The 23,528-nt window shown below is 36.8% G+C and overlaps 4 protein-coding genes across 5 annotated transcripts; all 4 read left to right on the top strand.

Moving 5' to 3' along the window:
* The first annotated feature begins 1,846 nt into the window (after positions 1 to 1,846).
* On the top strand, positions 1,847 to 3,196 carry LOC109191688 (peroxidase 16-like). The gene is made up of 4 exons (XM_019342323.1): positions 1,847 to 2,123; positions 2,239 to 2,436; positions 2,534 to 2,699; positions 2,772 to 3,196. Exons 1-4 carry the CDS (start codon positions 1,854 to 1,856, stop codon positions 3,176 to 3,178), a joined length of 1,041 nt encoding a protein of 346 aa, XP_019197868.1. The 5' UTR covers positions 1,847 to 1,853; the 3' UTR covers positions 3,179 to 3,196.
* Positions 3,197 to 5,661: 2,465 nt separating this feature from the next.
* On the top strand, positions 5,662 to 7,829 carry LOC109191686 (ribosomal RNA processing protein 1 homolog). Its single transcript, XM_019342321.1, has one exon. It carries the CDS (start codon positions 5,814 to 5,816, stop codon positions 7,593 to 7,595), a length of 1,782 nt encoding a protein of 593 aa, XP_019197866.1. The 5' UTR covers positions 5,662 to 5,813; the 3' UTR covers positions 7,596 to 7,829.
* A 575-nt stretch (positions 7,830 to 8,404) lies between these two features.
* Positions 8,405 to 11,830, top strand: LOC109191689 (U4/U6.U5 small nuclear ribonucleoprotein 27 kDa protein). Of its 2 annotated transcripts, none has more exons than XM_019342326.1 (2): positions 8,405 to 9,248; positions 11,512 to 11,830. In XM_019342326.1, the coding sequence occupies exon 1, from the start codon at positions 8,528 to 8,530 to the stop codon at positions 9,239 to 9,241; it is 714 nt and encodes a 237-aa protein (XP_019197871.1). In that variant the 5' UTR covers positions 8,405 to 8,527; the 3' UTR covers positions 9,242 to 9,248; positions 11,512 to 11,830. The 2 variants fall into 2 exon arrangements, with proteins under 2 accessions (XP_019197871.1, XP_019197870.1); XM_019342325.1 differs by having other exon boundaries at positions 8,414 to 9,248; positions 11,491 to 11,765.
* Positions 11,831 to 15,152: 3,322 nt separating this feature from the next.
* Positions 15,153 to 20,312, top strand: LOC109191684 (VIN3-like protein 2). The gene is made up of 5 exons (XM_019342320.1): positions 15,153 to 15,264; positions 15,453 to 15,539; positions 17,053 to 17,725; positions 17,851 to 18,167; positions 18,897 to 20,312. Exons 2-5 carry the CDS (start codon positions 15,518 to 15,520, stop codon positions 20,102 to 20,104), a joined length of 2,220 nt encoding a protein of 739 aa, XP_019197865.1. The 5' UTR covers positions 15,153 to 15,264; positions 15,453 to 15,517; the 3' UTR covers positions 20,105 to 20,312.
* The last annotated feature ends 3,216 nt before the right edge of the window (positions 20,313 to 23,528 follow it).

Raw genomic sequence — 23,528 nt, 5'->3', positions numbered from 1 at the left:
TATCACAGCTCTACAGGCGCCATTGATAGACTGTTTTTCCCCGCTTATGGCAGAAGCAATTGCATGTAAAGAAGTATTATCCTGGCTATGGGATCGTGGAGAGAGATCAGTAGACATACTAACGGACTGTTTGTCACTACAACAGTATTTATCGCAACCGAAGGAAACACCACGTTCGTACCTCGGCTATGCCATTGACACCTGCAGAAACCGGATGGTTTCCTTTGATTATGTTTCAGTTAATTATGTTCCTAGATCAGATAATTGTTTAGCACATATTTTAGCCACTTCGGCCTTTAATTATTCAGCACCTATGTACTCGGACAGTGGTCCGCCACACTCTATTTCAGCATATTTCCAATGAATGCCGCCCAGGCTCTTTTCAAAAAAAGTATTATGAACATGAATTATGTGCGTTATGAACATAAATTCTGTGTATTATGAAAAAAAAATATTTGTATTGGATCAGAGTCTACAGTGCACTGTGGACCCTGGTCCATGATATAATTTGACCATGGGTTACCAAATTCAAGAAATTTCATGGGTATGTGCAGACATGCTCAAGACATGCATCCGTATTCCATAATTGTATGTGTTACAGTACGTATTTCTACAAACGTACTGTAACACATACATACGTAATTACATGCATAACATTTTTGTTTGACTAAATATATAGTTTACATTTTTTTTTTCATGGGTAACGTGCCGTAGATGGAACTGCCTTAATGCACGCTAATGTCGCCTCTTTCTGCACAAATTATTATCCCTCGCTAGCTTGCTTCACATGATGATGATTGGAGAGATTTGCTGTAACTGCTCATTCTTCCTTTGACTTTCAAATAATAATAATAATAATAATAAAAGTTGTTGTTTTTAAATTTTTATCTTCACTTTTCAATCTTACGTGTCATAACTATTAATTCCTAGGCTATTGATTTTATTTTAAATTTAGTATCCTTGATTAAGAAAGCTATTTGTGATGTGTCAATTATCAAATCAAAAAAGAAAAATTCAATTGTTAATGTTGTAAGGTGTATGCCCGTTAGCTCCAAACCGGTATTACAAGCAATTTAGAGTATAAACTGATGAAGCAGGAAACAGTAAAATAGTAGAGTATAAATAAGAGTGATCAGAAGAAGGAATTAGTGCACATTCTCATTAATTACTTACTTTACAATATATACAAGCTGCAATGTATAGCTGTTACAAATCAAGTAATGATTACTAGTTGTTACAAATTGTATCATTAAGCACCATAATAATGTTCATAAATAATATTTTATAACACTCTCCCTTGAATATTATTTTGACATAATCATGCATCGTTAAAAACTTCATCATTATATTGACGCAATTACTTAATCAACTTCTAAATTAAAACCCGACCTACAAGAAATGTTGAAAAACTAATACAACATATTTGCCCTTGCAACAACATCAATTAACTAATACATTATATTTTTGCTTGTCAGTCTTGGAATCATTTCAAGAATTAACTCTACACTAGTATGTTTTAGAATATGTATGTTATAGTCTATAGTGTATTATTGTTTGACTTTATCTAAAGTTGCACATGCATGCAGATCAAAGAGATTAGCTAGTTAGGAGTAGAAGTTCATCACGTGGCCTCTATGGTTCCACAAATTCAATCCTATGAGATTAGCATTAGATTAATACAACCACATTCATGCACTTCCTTTCCCCTTTGTACCATTATATTATTGAATTCATATCTAAATGAAAGTGCGCCGTATAATATAGGCCAGTTGGAATTGACAAAGTTTTAATCATATTTTTATGAGTTCAGTTGAGCATGTATAAATAGATCTTAGCTAGCTAGCTTGGTGGATATGAAAAACGAAAACCATACATTAGATTTATTATTAGAAATTACAATGGAACATCAAAGAAAGAATAGTATGGTTGTTTCTGCAGGTATCTTGGTTTGTTTGGTGTTATTAGTTAGCAGTGCCCATGCACAGCTAAGAACTAACTTCTACAAGAACACTTGCCCTAACGTTGAATCACTGGTTCGATCCGCTGTCCAACAGAAATTCCGGCAGACTTTCGTAACCGCCCCCGCAACTCTCCGCCTCTTCTTCCATGATTGCTTTGTTCGGGTTCGTTATATACTTAGTTTCTACCTTCATTTATTTATTTATTATATATATATATAGTAGCTAGCTAGCTAGCTAGGTAACTTGATCGATATATATGTATGTATGTATCTATCAGGGCTGCGATGCATCGGTACTTCTGGCATCGCCAAACGGGAAAGCAGAGAAAGACCACCCGGATAACCTTTCACTGGCTGGAGATGGTTTCGATACCGTCATCAAAGCTAAGGCTGCTGTCGACAGCAATCCTCAATGCAGAAACAAAGTTTCCTGTGCCGATATTTTGGCCTTAGCCACTAGAGATGTCGTCTCTTTGGTACGTGTGTGTGTGTGTGTATATATATAATAATGTATGTTCTGATCTGCATGTAATCATATCGAAATGGTTTTATATATAAATATATAATACGTAGGCTGGGGGAGCATTTTACCCTGTGGAATTGGGACGGCGTGATGGAAGAATTTCGACACTAAACAGTGTCCAACGCAATCTACCAGGAGCAGGATTTAAGCTGGATCAACTCAATTCCATGTTTGGTCGTCACGGCCTCACCCAAACAGATATGATTGCCCTATCAGGTAGGTATATATATACATTAATTTATTTTTTAAGTTTGAAAATTATTATAATGTATGTATGTATGTATGCAGGGGCGCATACGATTGGGTTCTCGCACTGCAAGCAGGTGGCGAAGCGTATTTACAGGTTCCAACCGCGAAGCTGGATTGACCCCACCCTGAACTTGAGATACGCCTTTCAGCTGAGGCAAATGTGTCCTCTGAGGGTGGACCCCAGGATCGCTATCAACATGGACCCCACAACGCCCAACACCTTCGACAATGCCTACTTCAAGAACCTGCAGCAAGGTAAGGGCCTGTTTGTGTCGGACCAAGTGCTCTTCACCGACCCTCGTTCCAGGAACACCGTCAACTTTTTCGCCTCCAACAACGCCGCATTCCAGCAAGCCTTCGCCGCCGCCATGACCAAGCTTGGCCGCATCGGAGTTTTGACCGGAAATCTTGGTGAAATCAGGCGTGATTGCACCAGACCCAACTAATTAACCTATCTAGCTACATATATATATATATATATATATATATATATATATATATATATATATATATATATATATATATATATATATATATATATATATATATATATATATATATATATATATATATATATATGGCCGGCCAGATCATATCAGAGCTCTATTTTGTAGCTAGTTAGCTTAATTAGGACATAATAATTAATTTAAATTGTTTTTCATAATGTAGTACGTGTTTTTACTTCTTTCCATCGTGGCTTTCATTTCGATCTGCGGGTACGTTGTATCATTCATTTTTTGAATAAAAGAAGATTATTATATATTGTTCTGGTTTGATTCAAAGCTAAGGCCGGATTCTATCTTCATCTTTATTTTAATTTATATTTTATATATATTAATAATGACAACCAAGTACTATATATCATCATGATCATGATCGTGTTTTGACCTTTTCTTGCTAGCGGTCCTTGTTGCTACTATTGCAAACCTTAGCTAGTTATACATGGGCTTGACTTGGGCTTGATCAAGTTTTTTGTAAAACATTATGATATGATATAGAGTAATTAATATGTTTTACAAATTAATGCTCTACAAAAAGCTTGATCAAGCTACACTCAAACGAAGCCCATGTAAATCTAAAAATAAAACAACTAACATATCTCAAGCAAAGCTAATTTAATTACAAATTTTGAGACATTATGATGTTGGTTTGTACTCAAAAGCAACTTCAGATTGAGCCGATTAATTACACATATATGTCTTGTTCTTAAAGTGCTTAGTTCATATACACTTTGCTCTATGCCTATCTAACTCACCAACAAAATTCATAGATTGAGTAACATTTCCATCTGGAATTCGACACTTGGCAACTTCTCAAATATTTATTTGTTGACTCCTTCAAAAGCTTCATATTCCTACGAGGTTGGAACTAAGTGTTTGATTGTTTGCTTGTAGTGTACATGAACCTAGCATACAAATTATGTCTCACAAGTGCACTAAGTCTCAAGTCTCAAGTGAGATGCAAGTGAGACTTGCGTCTCTTGAGAGACTCAAGAGACACAAATCCCACATGCATGCGTCTCTAGAGAGATGCAATTCCCACATGCCTCTCTTCTCGCCGGTGTCCGATGGTGAGAGACACAGGTGGAAAATGTGTTAGTTTCTCGTATTTTACGAGAAACACATTTTTTACTTGTGTATGGCACTAAAATAATGTATATACGTTCATAAAACGCAAGTGGGACTTGCGTCGTGGTCAACTTTCGAAAAAAAATAAAATGAACACGCGAATGTGGGACATGTATGTCTGACCTCAAACGCATGTCCCAAATACTCTTTTCCTGTTCCGCTTTCAAAATCATCCTTTTTTTTTTGTTAATTCATATGAAATGCTTTCATTCCCGTCTTTGACATGTCATTCTTATCCCAAACTCAATTCATACTAAAAACAAGTACTCGCAACTGAATTGTTTTGTATATTTCAAAAAAGAATTATTGATATATTAACTCATTGAAGGTTTGCAAGATAAATCACATGCCGATGTCACTTGATCGTAAACGTTTTATGTATATTTATACTTATACACACACACAATCGGGTCACAATAAAATCTCCAGCCACTATTCGAGAGGTATTACATAGGATAAATCACACTTATATGTAAATTGTAATATAACTCGTCGTAAATCACAGTACAAATGTACAATTAAACCTTTCTAGAAAAATAATCTATAATAAACATGATTGAGAATATATTGATAATAATCAAACTCATGACCTCTAACATTTTTGAATTATTAGAGGATATAATGCACCACTATTCTTTAAAATAAATGTTTAGGGGTCCGATGGTAATTTATTAAGCAAATTAAGCAATATATATATATATATATATATATATATATATATATATATATATATGATCTAAATGCTACTACCAATAACTATAGAGGTGAAGATGAAATTCTCCTTTATTTTCTTTTTGAAAACCAAATTCTCCTTTATTTATAACTATATTCATTTTATTTCTAATTCACCTTATTTTTTGGGATCCGAATTCACCTTGTAAGGTGGACTCGCGTCTAGAATACACAATTTATATACTGAATGTTCATAATTTTGTAAAAGATAAATTATGAATATTAAGTAGGTAAATTATAAACATTCAATATATAAATTGCGTATTTTAAATTTGGATGCATGTTACAAGATGGACCATGGTCTATGATATAACAACTCAACGGTGAGACGAAACTAAACCTCGTGAAGTAATTGGATGTGCAATTAAAGCTTTTCCCAATTTAATAAGGTAATTACTATTTTGATAAAAATCGGATACTTAATTTGAGCTTATCCCAAATTAATTTAAAATAAATACGTATTATTTGTTGGTATAAGTTTAAGGTTAATAGAGTGAGGGAGTGTGGGCCAATGGTTGCACCTAATCGACTATAATACGACCGGAAGAGAAAACTTAAGCAAAAGGGTATATTATTAATTAGAGTAATTTATACCTGCCCTAGGGTTTCTCCGCTCTCCGCATCAAATTGCCGTTTCTTCTCTTCCGCAGAAGAGAGAAGACACACTTGAATCTTCCATCTTCCCCGATCGATAATTTTATTTTTGTGTTTGGGTTTCGCAATGAAGAAGCGATCCAGAGAGCTGAAACCTAAACCCGAAACTCTGATCCTCGACGCCGTCGCTCCCGGCCCCGCCCTCATCAAGCACTTGGCTTCCTGCAGCGCCCCCGTCCGTTCCAAAGCTCTGCGGTTGCTCGAGGGATGGCTGCTGACGCAATCCGATGTCTCCGACGACGACATGAAGAAGTTCTGGAAGGGACTCTTCTATTGCCTCTGGCATTCCGACAAGGCCCCCGCTCAAGGCCATCTCATCTCCCGCGCAGCTTCGCTCGTACTCAATCTCCAACTCTCTCTCGCTTTACATTATTTTTCTGTCTTTCTCGTTACATTGAAACGCGAGTGGAATGGGATTGACCGCTTGAGGCTTGATAAGTTCTACTTGCTTGTTAGGAATTTTATTCGCGCGATTTTCGATTTGTGCAATAAATATAGCTGGGATTTAGAGCTTCTAGGTAGAGTTGTTGACACCTTTATTAATAATGCGTTTTTAGCTGAGGATAAGTTGCTGGGGAATGGAGTGTGTTATCACATTGCTTCGGTTTGGTTGGATGAGTTGAATGGTTGTTCTGTTCCTGTTGAACAGGAGGTGGTTGGACTATTGTTTAAGCCATTGTTTGAAGTAATGGGGAAATGCGAGGACAGGGTGATGGTGGGGAAAGTGAAGAGCTGTGTGTTTGATGAGTTGTTGAATATGGGGAAGAGTTTATTGGAGAGGAAGAGGAAAGGGATTGAAGGCAAGGAGAGCTATGCAGAGGTGGCTCTTGGGTTGATTGCAATGAAAATGGGGTTTTCAAAATTGCTTTTTGAGGTTGGATCATCTGTGGAATGTGTTCAGGGAAATAGGAAAGTGCTTTTCAAGTTGCACGATGAGTTTTTGAAATTGGAGAAGGATTTTGAAACATCGGGTGTTGACATTGTGCTTCCTGAGGTTACTGTTGAAGATGAGGAGATGCCTGAATTGGTACCAATTGAGAATGGCAAGACTGAAGAGGATGCAGCAGAAAGCTATGATGATATTCAGGATGATGAGGGACATACTGATGAGGCTTTGAGAAAGTGCAAGAAGGCTAAGACAATGCAGGATGGAAGCAATAAAAAGGGTAAAAAGAAGGAGAAGAAAAAAGGGGTCTCTCAAGATGATTCTGCAAATGAGAATTGTGTGCCAAATGGGGAAGTTGCACCTAAAGAGTTGGAAAATTCAAAACGAGGGAAGAAGAAAAAGAAGAGTGAGCCTTCTGAAAATGGATCTGCAGTTGAGAACATCCTAAAAGATGAGGTTGAGAATATGACTGGTCCAGACAGTGAGAGCAATGTGACTTTCAATGAGTCTGTTATTTCGAATCTTCAGATGCAGTTTGAGAAAGTTGCTGCTGAAGTCGATTCAGGTAGCGATGATGATGGGGATGACACTCCTGTCATTTCCATGAAAAAGAAAAGGAAGAGAGCTAAAAGTGCCTCATGTATTCCTGACATAGATAATGCAGGAGATTCTGCAGTTAGTGCTACAAAGAGTGCAGATAAGAGCTCTAAGAAAGTTAGGTTTGCAATGAAGAATAACTTGGTGTGGAAACCGCACAGTCCAATGCCTCCACAAAGCTTGCGATTGCCACCCTCTCTTACTCCCCGGGGCAGTGCTCTCAAGAAGGGTGTGCCTCCAGGTCCAATAAGAGAGATGCCTCCTGCGACAAAGAGGATGAAACAGAAAAAGAAAGGCCGCAAGATACTGAGGACTATCTCTCCTGCAGTGAAGAGAGTGAAAAAACTCAAAGCTTCATCACCATAGGTGAAATTGAGGTGGTTGGAAAATCACGGGTTTAGGCACTATGTTGTATTCACCCACCTTTCAAGAGTTAATTGTTTTGTCCGTGTCATTTAAGATACACTTTCCTGGATCAGAAGTTCATTTTGAACATCCTTTGGTTGGTTGTTTGTTGCATTTGAAACAAATTATATTCTGAGGAGAGTTGAGTTTGAATACCAAATTATTTAAAGAATCATTAAGCAATTCTTTCATTAATTCATTTTGTATAACCGCATCAATATATTACTTCTTCTAGTGGCTTCTGCAAAAAAGTGTCTTACATAATGTCTTAAAGCAAAATATGAAGTTCATTTGTTTGGCCAATTCTAAAAGGGGCCAATAGAATGATGTTTAAATTTAAGGAGATCTCAAATGATTAGTACTTTAGTATATACTCATTTGTGCCTTTGGGCCGTAATCACTACTGTGGTTTGTTATTTTCCTAGGGCATGTCCCAGTGATGCTTGTACATTTGTGTCCCCAAAATAGTGTTAGGCCAAGGTGAGGGATCAAGTTACGTTGGGACGTGTATAAGTTTTAACTTTATAAATTATGTGAATATGAAGGGTTAAGAGACTTTGAAGTAATATATTTTGAACCGCCGAAAGATTATTAACAAATAAATTTAAAAAAGAAAATATAGCATCATTCAAATAAAAAGAAAAAATACTAATTCTTTTAGCGGAAAAAAAGAAGAAGTTATTTAAAAGGTAAAAATCGATTCACACACATATAACATATTTGTGTGAGTACGGGTGGGTTGAAGTGAGATTATCCGCCTAAAACTATTTAACGGTTAAAATGACGCCACTATCCTCGATAGTCGATAGGATACCTTGGTAAACCTCAAGTTGAAATACTAGTAAGCTGAGCTCAATCTCCTGCGGCTCGATCTGCCTCTCACCGCCGACGCCATGACCGACCGTGACCGAGTTCGCGATCGAGACCGAGATAGGGACCGCGAAAGAGAAAGAGACAAGGATAGATACAATAGAGACAGGGAGCGAGATAGAGATCGAAAAAGAGACCGTGATGAACGCGACCGCGACCGCGACCGAGACCGGAAAGAAGGGGAGCGCAGCAAGCGGTCTCCTTCTCCTTCCCGTTCGCGTTCGTATACACCCGACCGTGTCAGATCCCGGAGAGCCCGTTCCCGCACTGGCTCCCCGTCAACCGACCGCCACCGTCACCGCCATCGTTCACCGTCTCGTTCGCGCTCTCCTGACCGTCACCACCGAAACCGGAATCACCACCGCCACCGCACTCCTTCCCCCGAAAGCCCTCCCAGAAAACGCCACAAGGAGGAGGGTGAAAAGGATAGGGATAGGCAGCGGGACAGGCAGAGGGCTGTTTCGGATTTCGTTGATGGAATTGCCAAGGAGCAGAAGCAGAAGCAGGATGGAGAGGGCGGCGCAGCTGCGGAAGGGGGTGCAGAGATGATTGATGAGGACGAGCTTGAGATGATGAAGAAATTGGGTATTCCTGTAGGGTTTGATTCGACTAAGGGAAAGCCTGTTTCTGGGAACGATGTGGGCGCTGTGAGGAAAGTGACCAAAAGGCAGCCTCGACAGTACATGAACCGGCGTGGAGGGTTCAATCGACCCTTGCCTGCTGAAGTCAATCGCTAATACTCAGGTTAGCATTCTGCTCTATGGAATGCTGTTACTTGCTTCAGTTGCTTGTTTTTATGCCTTTCTATACTTAATGTTAGCCATTAGTTATAGGCTTAGTTTAGTTGATCTTATCTTTGTGCGCATTTTCTTTCATTAGGCATTGCATGATGTGGAAGTTTTGTCTATTGCTCCTTAATTACTGTTTCTAATTGCAGACTTTGGATTTGAAGTTTGAACCCTATGTAGGAATTATCAGTTTGAGGATATCTCAACAACTAGATCTCTAGATGCCAATTTAGCACTCCAATTGATAGGAAACTTATCAAACCATTCACGAGTTCTGAGTTCTGCCCCAAATTTGTATTTAAATTAGTTGGTCTGTCTTAGCAGTCACATTGACTATGAATTGTGTCTCAGTTAAATTGTGAAGTTGAATTACTCTGGGAGAATACCAAATACGCAAGAGTATAATTCATTTGAATTTTAAAATGTGACTTAAAATCCCCACCTCTATCGAGTGTTGATTCATGCATTATTGATTCTTTTGTTTTTGGGGTTTCTGGTCTGCTTGTAAGTTGTAATAGGAATGTCTTCTTAAAGGCTCTCTTAAATTCACTTATGGGTTCTTCTAAGTAAAAACAAGCAGATAGTCAGAGAATTTCTCTTAGGCAATATGCTCAAGTGCTCACACATTTTATTTCTCTCAAATCAAGAACTAAGCATATTCACATGGTATCCTAGCATAAACACACAAAACCAGTAGCATACATAGCATGAGATCAAATAAAGATTAACATATGGGGACTAGGACCTTCAAATTTCCATTATAATTTTGGTTCTTTCATAGATTCAGTTCTCACAAGGCTTTAGTACATACTATTCAACTTATACTTGAGTGTGTATAAAAATAGTGTCAATGCTTATGTCACAATTGCTTTTAGGGGCCGTTTGGTTCACGGAATGTTAGATTACCTTAAGGAATGTTAGATTACCTTGGGAATGTTAGATTGCTGGGAATGTTAAATTACTGGGAATGTTAGATTTGTTTGGTTAAAATTGAGGTATGTAATATAATTATGTTTGGTTTAGGGTTATCTTCTATATATATATATATATATATATATATATATATATATATATATATATATAATTACAACAACAATAACAATAACAATAATAATAATAATAATAATAATAATAATAATAATAATAATATAAGCTAACATAAAATATATATCTTTAAATAATTAGAATTAAAATGACAAAATTCATAAATATGCAAGGTTATCCTACATTACCTAACAAAATGGAGGGAATCACATTTCCTTCAAAATCCTATGTGGAGGGAATGTTGCATTCCCTGGGAATGTTATATTCCCTCAGAGAAAATGAACCAAACATAGGAATGTATGCTCGGGAATGTCACATTCCCTTGGTTATATAATATAACCTGAACCAAACGCCCCCTTAGAGCTTCAAGGGTGCTTGGTTTCAGTACATCGGCAAAACAGTTCACTCTTTCATCCCTTTGTTGCCTTTAAAAACTTTATATACAGTGCTTATCTAGTTTGAATATCCACCAAAACTTGAGGTTATTCCTCCTTAGTCTTCTCTTGCCTCGTTTTCTTTTTCACTCTCTCTCTTAGTTTCTCTTATCTATATTTCTTTCTCTAAAGAATGGAGTGTTGTGTGGAAGAGTGGAAGTGATATAACAGGCAGGTTTTCAACCCATCCAAATTAGATATATTTTGAGTTGGGTGGGTAAGAAGGTGACAGAGTGCAGGCCTAGACTGTGTTGTGGGGTTGGTTAACCCATGTTTGAGCTGCTTGAAAATTAAGATTTTAAGAAAATTAATTAATTAATTAATGTTAATATGGAGTAACATTGTATGCCACCTGTTGCTTAAAAGTGAACCACCCACCCAAACACTTGAAAATTTTGGCTAAAATTTCTACCCCTCTAGCTTATGCCATTACTATCTCTAATCAATTAATTAACTATGTTGCACACTTTGTCATTCCCTTCTCCGTCTCCTTTATTTTTTCCATTTTTCTCCACCTGTGTGATCTTTATTAATATCATTGGTCTTCAATATTCTGCTTTTATTTTTGCATTCTTTATGGTTTCCACAATGAAACTGCATCTTTTGTATGGATCTCAATCCTTTATGGTGTGTAGCTGGTTGGACTTGCAACAAAATTATTATTAGATACAACCTACTACTTGCATCCACAAAAGCATGAAATAGAACTGTTTTTTACAGATCGGTCTCCATTTTTGGCAGCTAGGGTCAGTCAATTGAGCTTTGGACAGACACCTTTGAGAGAAGTGTAAGATTTGATGAATTTAGTTGGTGGAGGTGGTTGTATTTGTACTATATTTTCCTTCAACACCATCCACTGCTTACTTTGGTCAATCATGAGCAGATATTGCATTCCATTCTGCCCAGCCCATATTCTTATATCATCTGGATTGTCGTTTGCTTTATATAATGTGCTCCTTAAAATACTCTGCAATGGATTAGACTTGACTTGTTCTCCTTAAAATACTCTGCAATGGATTAGACTTGACTTGTTCTTCCCTACGCAACCACATTGTTAGCATTTGCCTTGTGTGTCTGGCTTTTCAGTTTTTGACTTATCTTATTCTAAGCAACTCAACTGATGCTCCGGACGTATAGTATAGTATATATGCAGAAAATAATTTGTTTGGTCGACAACCTCAAAGTTTTTATGAAATGAAACAAAACTTGATACTCTTAGTTGGCAGCCAAGGTAGAAAACAAATGAAATGCTTAATATACTCAACGTCTGGTGCCGCTGTTGATTATGCCGTAGTAACATATTGCATTAGTTCCCATTTTTTAAAAACATATTTTGTCCTTTGAAAAAAATAATAAATAATATATTCAAGTTGAACCAAATCTCCAGAAAGGATGTGCAGTGTGATGAAATATACACCAACCTCTCATATTTCTAGCCAAAACTTAGGGGAGATCGAATAATATATACATAAATATCCTTGCATAAAGTTATGTACAAGAATATAATGGAGGAAAGGAATCAAGACTATCAAGAGTTGAGATATCAAAAATTAAAAAGAAAATGACAACATGATTTTATTATTATGAGATTGACATCAATAAATTTTTTTTTTCTTTTTTAAAAGAAGCTATTTATATGTAATTAAAGATGGCTAAGGAAGTAAAGGTTACGTTGCAAACACCAATAATTGAATTGAATATAGAGTATATAATACGGTATGATGGCAGAAAACATCATATGTGTTTGCTATATATGAAATATAAAATTAATTAATTAATTATCCGTACATTTAAGAATTGAATAGAGCGGTGCGGTGCAATTGGGTGATGGATGAGGCCATATGATGTGAAGATTCCACCCAATGCAAGTTGTCTACTTCCGATTCCTTTCCAACAAAATTAGTTGAAGTAATACATACAAACAATTTCGTAATAAATTCATATTTGATTGTATATCTTGTAATAGACTCGGCTAATTTATAAACAATTAATAATTATTATAAAATATTACATACATCACAGGTCTTGATATATACATAGAAAATTTAATTTGAGTGATTGGTCCAATCAATTTTATCACATCATCACAAATCACAAATCTTGTTATCAGTTAGGCATATGTAGCTTTCAGTGTTCACTATCAGTCTATCACTACAATTTATGCTATCAAAGTTTCTTTAAGGGTGTAGAATCAATCATGCTTATTATATCTTATCTGAAACTACAAAAAGGAACACCACATTTCTAGTAATATACATATATATGAATTAGGGACGGAGTTATAGTGGGGACAAGTGTGACCTATATATAGTTCTTGTAAATATATATGTATATATTTTACATGTTTTAGAGTATAATTATAAGAAAATAGATAAATGTAAACAGGAGATGAATTAGATTAGTTGCTAGATTATGAGAGGTTAGAGATTCGAACCATATTGCTTCGACACAATTTCCTTTATGACTTTTTTAATATTATATTAATAGTGAAATTTTTACACGTATAATCAATTATTAATTAACCATATATGCATATATCACTATTAAAGGATCGGGCCAATGGAAAAACTAAAATGCCAAAATGCAAAAGTCCGGCCTCCATTTGTGGATAGCTCATCAGCTATTGGTGCATGCAAGCTAAGCTAGATAGATAATCTCTTTCCCTCTTTCTTTATATAGTACAGTGTTCACCTGATTTGGTCGGAGGAGGAGACGGCGCGGCGATCAAATATATGCATGTCTCATCATCAGCTCACATCGTCGATATATATGATCGCCTTCCATCCACGATACCTCAGCTCGATCGCCATCATATATATATATATATATATATCTTGTCGTTGATTGCAGGCAACAATCGTATGCGCGCAGTTTGCTGCACATTATACGACGACGTACTAACTAGCTTAGGGTTGTAAGCTGCAAATCAAACGCCAATGATATGATAGATATTTGTTGCCATTCGTAGTAGCTAGCTAGTGTGATCTTCTTCATATATGCTGGCCTGGCAGCTTTGCTGGTGACTCCACGACGGAGACTTCAATTCGCTGCAGGCGTTCGTTGAGGATAGTTTAGTTTTTTGGTCTGGTCTAATCAGATCGGAGTAGACTGATTGATTGGTTATCGGGCACCGCAGATCTGATCTGATCCGATCCAGCTGTTAGTTTAGTTTAGTTTTCAATCTTTGGTCAGACTAATTAGGTTTGGACGGACTGGTCGTTCGTTTTCGCACTCTTTTTCTATGGATGAGAGTTTGTTTGTTTTTTTTTTTTTTTTAATATGAAATTAATATTATCTACCCATTTAACCGCATTTTCATTGTAGAATCTTTCACTTTTATTTTTCTAATAACCACTTTAATTACAATTGATTAGAGTATACAAAGTGAATTAGAGCACTAAATTCAATTAATATTATAACTAGCATGTTTATTTATGCAAGACTAATTGATCGATAGAAGAATCGAGTTTGAGTTCATAGAGTAAAAAAAAGACACATGTTAAGTCTTATAAGGAGTCTACAAGTGTTAGACTTAAAGGATCAAAGAGGAATGTAGGTTGGACTTAAAAAATCAATAAAGAATGTAAGACAGACCTAAGGAGCATACGAACGACTCATATTGAACTACAAAAAGAAGACAATTATAGGGTATAAGAAGTTGGATGGTTGGAGTGCAAAGTGTGACAATGTAAACAGTTTGTGTGGTCTAGATAGAAGAGACGTATAGTAGAGTTTACCATATTAAAGTACGTGTAAAGATTGAGAAGATGAAGTATAGAGTAAAAGGAGACCAAGAGTTTAGGCGTTGGAATATGCATCCATGATCCAACACACCTCGTATATTTTGATATTTTCATGCATGTATAAACATACACTATATATATTCATGCATGTAATTAAAACCGTTTATTAAGAAGAAAATAGAAGCATAGCGTATTGATTCGTCATCTGACTTTATGTCATGACTGAAGATGATAGATGGAGGGAATTCTAATCTCACTAGAAACATGGTAGGGTCTCTTCGATGAGTTGATTGCGCACTTATGATTTATTATGCTTTGTAGTGACTCCAGGGGCTGGACCTTGTAGACTTATGATTAGTCCGATACGTCAAAGCTGGGGCTCGAGAGCACCTAAATATTAAAAAAAAAAAAAATAGAAGCATGATTGGGGTCATATTTGTATTTTCACAATAAAATAAAGAAACAAATAGCAAAAAAAAAAAAAAAGAGAGAGAGAAAATGAGGATAATAGTAGAATAGGGAAATATTAGATAGGAAAAAGGAAAGAAAATAAAAGAAAAGGGCGATGACATGCGGCCGCTTTTTTAGTTTTGTTCTCCTCTGCTTGCGGCCTCTGCCCTCTGCCGTTTCACTATTTATTGATTATTTGGGTACGCTTCGCTCTTTCTCTCTCTCTCTCTCTCTCTTCATCAATCTTCATGGATTCCTCCCTGCAACTTGCACGCCTATCTCAACGCCCCTTCTCTTCTTGGTATTTGCAATCCCATCTCAACCACTCTCAATTATATCTACTCATACGTAAACCATATATATATAATAAAAGCTAACGTCGGCACAGATGTAATTGTCTGTGTGGGTCTCTCTATCTCTCTCTCTCTATGTTTATCCGATTTATCGATTTTTGTCTGTTCTGAGAGATTTATCTCTATCTGTGTTCAGAATAATTGTTTCTGTGGTGGTAATGTGAGTGGAATTGGGTAGCAGCTGAAGCAGCAACAGCAGCTATGGATGCTTCTTCCTTGGAGGGTAATTCTCTTTTCTTGGTCACTCTTATGTTTTCTTCTTTGTGTTTGTGGTTCGTAAATGACAAATTAGCTTTCTTGTCACGGCTGATCCGTGAAAAGATTCCACTCTTTCAACTACTAATGAATCACGAAGACCTTCCAAATTCTTGATTCACACTCAACTGTTAGCTCTGTTTCTGATCTGTTGGTTTATATGGAAGTAGTAATTTCTGGGTTTTCTCTATTTTGGTATCTTATTTATTTCTTACTTTTTTTTCTTTTGGGTTATTCATTATTGGGTGTGTTGGATTATTAGTGGAACCTACACTTATTGGGATCTATTAATTAATTAATTAATTTCAGTAGTATTTATCTTACTTGTATTAAATGTCAACAAAATGATGGCAGTGTCTTCCTCTATCTTAGTATCTATAGTGTTTTCATACCTCTCTGACATGAAAAGAGTTTTTACCAATGAAAGTTGAATAGCTATACATAAAGAAGCATCCATATTGAATTATCAGTCAATAAACATCTAGAAATTGTATCCTTATGATAACTGTAGCGTCAACTGGAAGTTTGTTCAACTCCGTGATTCCACTTGTTAAACTTTCTCTGTATATTATGTGCACTTCCTCATGTGTTTGACTGCTTCCACTATGTGCCCTTCATTATGTGTTTTGACTGTCAAACATTATTTTCAATGATACTGTGGGAGTTGGAATATCATGTGGCAAGCTGTCTTCTTGGTTTTCACAATAAAATATGCTTTTTCTTTGAGTTGGTGAGGGTTGTTAGGAAGGAGCAGTAATTGTTTCATCATGCTAATCTGTCACTTTGCTGCAAATCAGAATTTTTTTTGTTCAGTCATATCAGTAGTTTGGCAGCCTTGTTATTTCTCTCTGAACTCTCAAGTCCCATGAACTACCCCAGGGTGTGGACTTGATTGAAAAGTCTTTATCTTCTTTGATTGATACTTTGAGCTTAATTATAAATATGGCCACCCCAGGTCTCCTTCAACTATACAAACTTAACCACCATATACCTTCCTTATTGACACCATTAATAACTTGATTGATGGACTAACAATGGCTAATGTTAGACACCATTAGTCCTTTGTCATGGGTTCCTTCCAAACATAATGGCCCTAAATAGAGGTGGCTAACTTTATACAGTGATGGACCATATTTGGCCACAATAAAATATCTGATTTGTCGATCTAAATGCAAGTATTGTCTGCTTGTTTTGCATGGCGTACTATCATCTCCTCCAAGATGCAACTAGAAGACATTCATGATTCATTTTAGTAACATTGAGTTAAATACACTTGCTGATAGAAGTGATTGACTGCAATTGAAAAAACTAAAAAGAAATGTAAAGAACCTTAGCACAAACCCAAAAGTGTGCAACAAATATAAAGAGAAGTCAATTTTTTTGTTTTGAGAAGGGTGCATTATTGGAAAATGGGTACTCTAACATATCTACAACAAATTTGTTTATCTGAGATAGATACCCTTCTGATTTCTTGTCTGCAGGTCGCTTGGATCCATCAAAGTGCAGCAAGTTGCGAATGGAGGAAAAACGGGATCTTGTTTATGAATTATCAAAGATGTCAAATTTTTCTCCTGAAATGCTACAAGCTTGGAGTCGCCAGGAGATCTTGGAGATACTCTGTGCAGAGATGGGAAAAGAAAGGAAATATACAGGCCTAACAAAGTTAAAAATTATAGAGAACCTTCTAAAAATTGTAGCTGAGAAGAAATCACTAGAGAATGGAAGTTCTAGTAATCTTGAATTGCCTTCATCAGAAAAGGGCCAAAGAAGTTTCAAAAGGCAGAGAAAAGTTGATCACCCCAATCATTTCCCTGCTGCCACAAGTAATGTTTCAACTACCAATCCTAACAGTGACTTGGGGAATGTTATATACTGCAAAAATCTGGCTTGCAGAGCTAGGTTAAATAGTGAAGATGTATTTTGTAAGAGGTGTTCATGCTGTATTTGTCGCAACTATGATGATAACAAGGATCCTAGCCTGTGGCTAGTTTGCAATTCAGAGCCTCCTTTCCAACGTGATTCTTGTGGCATGTCATGCCACCTTGAGTGTGCCATTAGACATGAAAGATCTGGAATTGTGAAGGATCGACAAGATGAGGGAATCAATGGAAGCTTTTATTGTGTATCTTGTGGAAAGGCTAATGATCTGCTCAGGTATTTCTTATAATCACTAAAATCTAAGAAGGCTCCCTTGTTTGATTGTTAATGCTGCTTTTGTAGTTCATTTCTGTGGTTCAACGTAAAAACTGAGAGGTTTTTAATTGATCTAATTCTTGCAGTTCTTTGAGAAAACAACTAGTGACAGCAAGAGATACTAGGCGGGTAGACATATTATGTTATAGGATTTCTCTAAGCCAAAAGATCCTTGGTGAGGCCAAAAGTTGTAAGCTGTACACCGTTATGGATGAAGCAGTTAAAAAGCTTGAGGAAGAAGTGGGCCCTTTAACCGGTTCACCAGTGAAGACGGCAAGGGGCATTGTGAACAGGCTTTCTTCTGGTCCAGAGGTTCAGAAGCTCTGTGGTTTGGCAGTTGAGTATTTAGACTCTATGCTTTCAGAGAGAGTACTTGAAGTGCCATCTGACCCTAAATTGCAAGGTAATTTTGTTTAAAGCTCTCAAATATGCTTGAAACACTTGTTTATTACTCCTTGATGAATGTTTCAATTTCTGTTGAAATGAAACGGTAAACTAAATTTAGAAGATACTCTGTAATAGATAAGGAGCAAACTTAATGTTGGAAGGCTTTCACTGGTTACAAAAAGGTGCCCTTTTATGCATAGTAAATAATACATAAAAGATGAAAATACAGAAAGCTCGACTGTATTCTGTAACTTGTGCAGGATTGGGAAGAATCTGAATACTGATTTGATGCATTGATTATATGCTGCCTGAAGTAGTGTGTTTTTTTTTTTTTTTTCCTGTTCTCGATTATTTAAGACATGATTTAAAAGCAATGTTTCAAGGTTGATTTTTCAAAAAGCTTTGATGAAAACAGTAAATTAATGCTAATGAGACCCTTGGAAGACCAAGATGGGCTTCCAAATTGTTAGTAGTTAGTTATAATTGATTTCCTGCCGCTGTAGTATTAGAAGGCAATTTCTGGTTTTCCTTTTCTTCTCTTTGGGGTTGGGGATTTGGTAGAATGTGCATTACATGTGTTTGTTCTAGTTTTGCCTGTATCTGAAATTGCAGTTCCTCGGATAAGAAGTACACACCATTCTTTCCTAAATTACCTTACCAACAATCTGTTTGTCAGTTTATATTTGGTATCCATTTGAGGCAAATGAAAAGCATTCAGGGTTTGAATGGTTGTCTAACTTTGCAGATTGTAATGTGATAGCTTCAAAGCTAATCAGATTTGAAGATGTTTGTGCCTCATCTGTTACTATCATCCTTAGTCCTGAAGAGTCAACAGTGGGGAATTTTGTGGGGTACACCTTATGGCATCGAAAAGCTGATGATTTGGAATATCCTGTGAACCATACATGTACATTGTTTGCGCCAAATACCAGGTTTGTACTCTCTGGTTTGGTTCCAGGTACAGAGTATCTTCTGAAAGTTGTGTCTCTTGATAGTCAAAGCAAGTGGGGAGTTTGTGAACTTCGATTTGAGACAAGTAAAAGTAATGAAGCGTCACATCTGAACTCAGAGAATTTGGATGGCGAAAGAAGTCAGAGTGTGCGAACAAACTGTAGCAGCCCCTCCTCTAACCATCCTTGTGTGGAAGAAGAAGAAGATGAAGAAATTAATGATGACATGCCATCCTACAGTAATGAGGATGAGGACAGAGGGGACAATTCTCTTTCTTGTTACACTGATAATATCACCTCTACGAATCTATTATGCTGCGAGGGTAAAAGCCCTAAAGCAGCAGCAACGATGATGACAGTAAAGCCATGTTTGGGAGGGGAGGAGCCCAGCATGCGAAATTTTAGTAGCTCCACACGGCATACAACAGATGTGATAGATGTTGAGAACAAGGATTCTCCAGATGCACAAATAGCAGAAGAGACTAGCACCGGCAATGGATCAAACACTCCTCCTGAAACCATCCTGGAGCATTCTGGAGGTAACTTGGAAGCGGGGGGCTTGCCCATCACGCCTTACAAGACAGAGAGCATGGACTTCCTTGGACGAAAAGGTAGATTCCTCCAAGGCAGTGGAAAGGATGTGGAGAATGGGTGTGGAAAGGAGGATCATCCGCGAGGTGGGAGCTCGTCGAAGAAGAGAAGCAGCGAAAGGTTTGATAAACAATGTGGTGGGGACAAGGATGATTTTGAATACTATGTGAAAGTAATCAGATGGTTAGAATGCAGTGGGCATATTGAGATGGAATTTAGGCAGAAGTTCTTGACGTGGTACAGTTTGAGAGCAAGTGGTCAAGAGGTTAGGGTAGTGAAGGCATTTGTAGATACACTTATTGAAGATCCAGAATCATTGGCTGGGCAGTTGGTTCACAGCTTCTCAGATGTCATCTCAAACAAGAAGTCTTCTATGGTGCCTGCAGGCTTTTGCCTTAAGCTTTGGCACTGAATTCAACTCCATCATCCCTAGACCCCCTAGCTTTCTATTCTCTTCTCTTCTCTTATTAGGAGCTGATCGATGAGGAGGATACAATTCAATTGCAAACCTCATCTCATCTAGGTTAATTGCTCTGCATTAATTCTTTGGAAAAAAAAAAAAAAAAACCCCAAAAAATATTATTGTTATTTGTTAATGTTCACTGTTGGTTCGTTTTTAATATTCTTCAATTCTAGTCACCATATATATTATAATTAAAACCATATATACTTAGCTTGTGTTATAGGTGGATATGATGCTGCACCCTTGCAGCTTACATATATATATATATATATATAACAGTTTGCAATAATAGTTAGTAAAATGAAAGGTGTAATTAATTATTAGATACGTTGAACAAGTTGTGAATTGTATTGAAGCTTTAATTTGTTGTTCCTCCGATCCATACATCCATGATCCATGGGCCAATACAAGACCACCTACCGCTTACTCAGAAACTAACTACTGTTTTCTGAATTTCAAAAGCATTTTTTTAGTGTTTGAAGAAGAAGAAGAAGCAGGCAATGGAAGAGGTAGAATTGACTGATGTGTTCCGATCCATATATTATATCCAGCTCGATCAGCTGATTAGAGCGATATGATGATGATTCTTGTGTGAGATCCGATCGGATCCTCTGTTCATCTGGATCTAATTTATTATCCTTAAGCGAGCTGAGGAGCTTAGCTTAGCTTGTTCCTAATCCTAGCTGCTGCTGCTGCCATCAATCTCTTATTGGCTTTCCAAAGTTTGGTCCAGCTGGGCGAGTTTTGAGACTGGGGAGGTCTGGGGAGAGCTAAGCTCTGGGCCAACGGCGGAGGAGTGGGAGGAGGTGGAATGAGTAGTAGGTCATTTCCCGGGCGTGGGCGTGGAGTTTTGGGGGCTCCAGCCTCTATCTCCCATTGGAACGGAATTATTCCTTTAGCAGTAGACATGCAATAATACAAACGCCGGGAGGATTCTGATAGTCTTGATCTTGAGAGGAGGGACCTAAAACCATCTCCATCTTCAGATGATGCTTTGTGATGAACTTTGCTGTAGTATCTGCTGCTGCTGCTGCTATTATTATTCTTCTTCCCACCCTCTTCATCCTGCATCTTGCATATCACATCAATTTATTATTAATTGTTATCAAATAACAACTAACTTTCAAACCCCCGGCCATATATTGCATGAATAATATATATATTTCAACTTTCAACTCTCTCAGCTCGTTTATAAACCCGGCCTCCGGCCTAAAATTAACAAAATGCTAAAAATATCAATCCTGCCACTTAATTAATTGTAACTATTCTATCACATTAATTAATTCCAACGTACCAGGACTATGTGGTCTAATGGTACCCGGGTTGGACTTCCATTTGGAAGTATATGAACAGATACTAAAAAATTAAAACAAGATACTTTAACTAAAAGTCTAAAACAAAACATCATATCATGTATATATATAAGAGAAGATTCAAGTAAGAACACCCTTTTCTATACTAAAAAAAAAAATATGAACATATCTATCTTGAAAAATCAAAGGTTAGAATCTTATTGTTATTAAATTTTAAAATTTGTAATAATTATAAAATGAACCATACTTGCTCTTAAAAGATTTTAATGATTTAAAAACTTACCCATGTTTTTTTTTTTCTATTTTTATTAAAAACTTCAAACATTGACTAAGCCTATGAATATAATGCATGGTTGAGATAATTCCTCATTTGGACTATGTTCTCATTTGAATAATTGAATATATATATATATATATATATATATATATATATATATATATATATATATATATATATATATATATATATATATACACACGTACTCGATCTACAAGGGCTTGAGATATATATAAAAAAAAAAAAAAAAGATGAGATAGATAGAATATTAATTAAAGATGATGATCAGAACTAACCATTAAAGCAGCTTTGATGTTCCACGGACTGGCATAACAGAAAGGGGCATTGGAGCAAGAAGAGAAGGAAGATGAGGAGGAGGAGGAGGAGGAGTTGTTGAGTGAGGCAATGAATTGGAAGTCGTCTGTGTCAGAATCTCCAACCCCAACCCCAACATTTTGGCGTTGATGATGACTACTACTCTTATGCTGCAAACCTCCTCTTCCTCTTCTTGATGATGATGATGATGATTTTTGAGCAATAATAATCTTAGCATGCTGCTGCTGCTGCTGCAACATTTTCTTGATTTTCCTCCTCCAAGAATTAAACACATAATAATAATGGGGCGTGGATTGTTGTTGCGTGTCAGGTGTGTGGTGATGAAAGCAAGGCAAAGAGAGCTCCAAGCTTTGCAAACAAGGGGGAGGGCTAAGGGGTACCGGAGGAATAATACTTTCTTCGTCTTTATCGTTGGGTATTAGTTGGGGTGTGCCTGGCTTCTTCTCCCATTTGAATGGAACTCCTTCGGCTTTCCTGCAGTAAACGCTGGACGACCGCCCTCTACTTGCAGACTCCTCCCCACAAACATCATTAATCCTCTGCCACCTCAAGTACTGCAATTCCTCTCCTTCCACTTCCACTGCACCTTTATTTTCATAATCATCACCACACGGACCATTTTTCACATCCATTATATTATATATATATATATATATATATTTTTCAATTTCCCGCCCGCTCGCCCTTCCTTTCAAAGATTATATATATGTACCCTCCTACGTACGCGCTTTTGTTTTTTCAAAGATGGATTATAGATGAGTACGTTACTGTATCATGCATGCTGCAGATCGATATAACATAGATATATATATATATAGAGAGAGAGAAAGAGAGATAGAGGGGGTTTGGGGGATGGATGGGTATTAATTATATTATATATTATTGTAAGCTCATTCAAAGGCGAAATTAAAGCTGAGATCGAGTTTGTTTGTGCACATGATGATGGGCGGACCGAATTGAAGACATTCGTATTATTGGTAGCTAGCGCAGCCTCTTTATGTCATACCCAAGCAAACAACCCCGCCCGCCCCCCCGCATTTTAAGGTTACTCATGCATGCCCGCATGTGCCATCACCCTACCCAAATTAAATAAAGGCTAATATACACCAAATGGTAAGTGCAGTGTTGTTTACTTCAATTTGGTGCTTTAATTTCCCCGCCCTATTCACATAATTGACTTCAATTTTATGTATCAAAAACTCTAATTTAATTGCTACTTTCATTTGAAGGAACCTCATCATGAAGTATACATTAATTATGTTAATTCGTTCAATGAATTTCATCTATGCAAACCATCTGCATTGACTTTTGAATTCAAGGTGCACTGTTATCCTATCTTCATGTGCCTTACTTTTGACTTATTAGTAGCTTAGCCTACTTTTACGTGTAAGCCAATTATTATTATTATTATTGAGGTTAATGGACCAAATTTTTTATTAAAAAAAAA

This window comes from Ipomoea nil, unplaced genomic scaffold, assembly GCF_001879475.1.
Source record: "Ipomoea nil cultivar Tokyo-kokei standard unplaced genomic scaffold, Asagao_1.1 scaffold1719, whole genome shotgun sequence".
Lineage (NCBI taxonomy): Eukaryota > Viridiplantae > Streptophyta > Magnoliopsida > Solanales > Convolvulaceae > Ipomoea > Ipomoea nil.
Note: the sequence above shows the minus strand (reverse complement) of the source record. Positions and strands in the feature narration are given on the sequence as shown.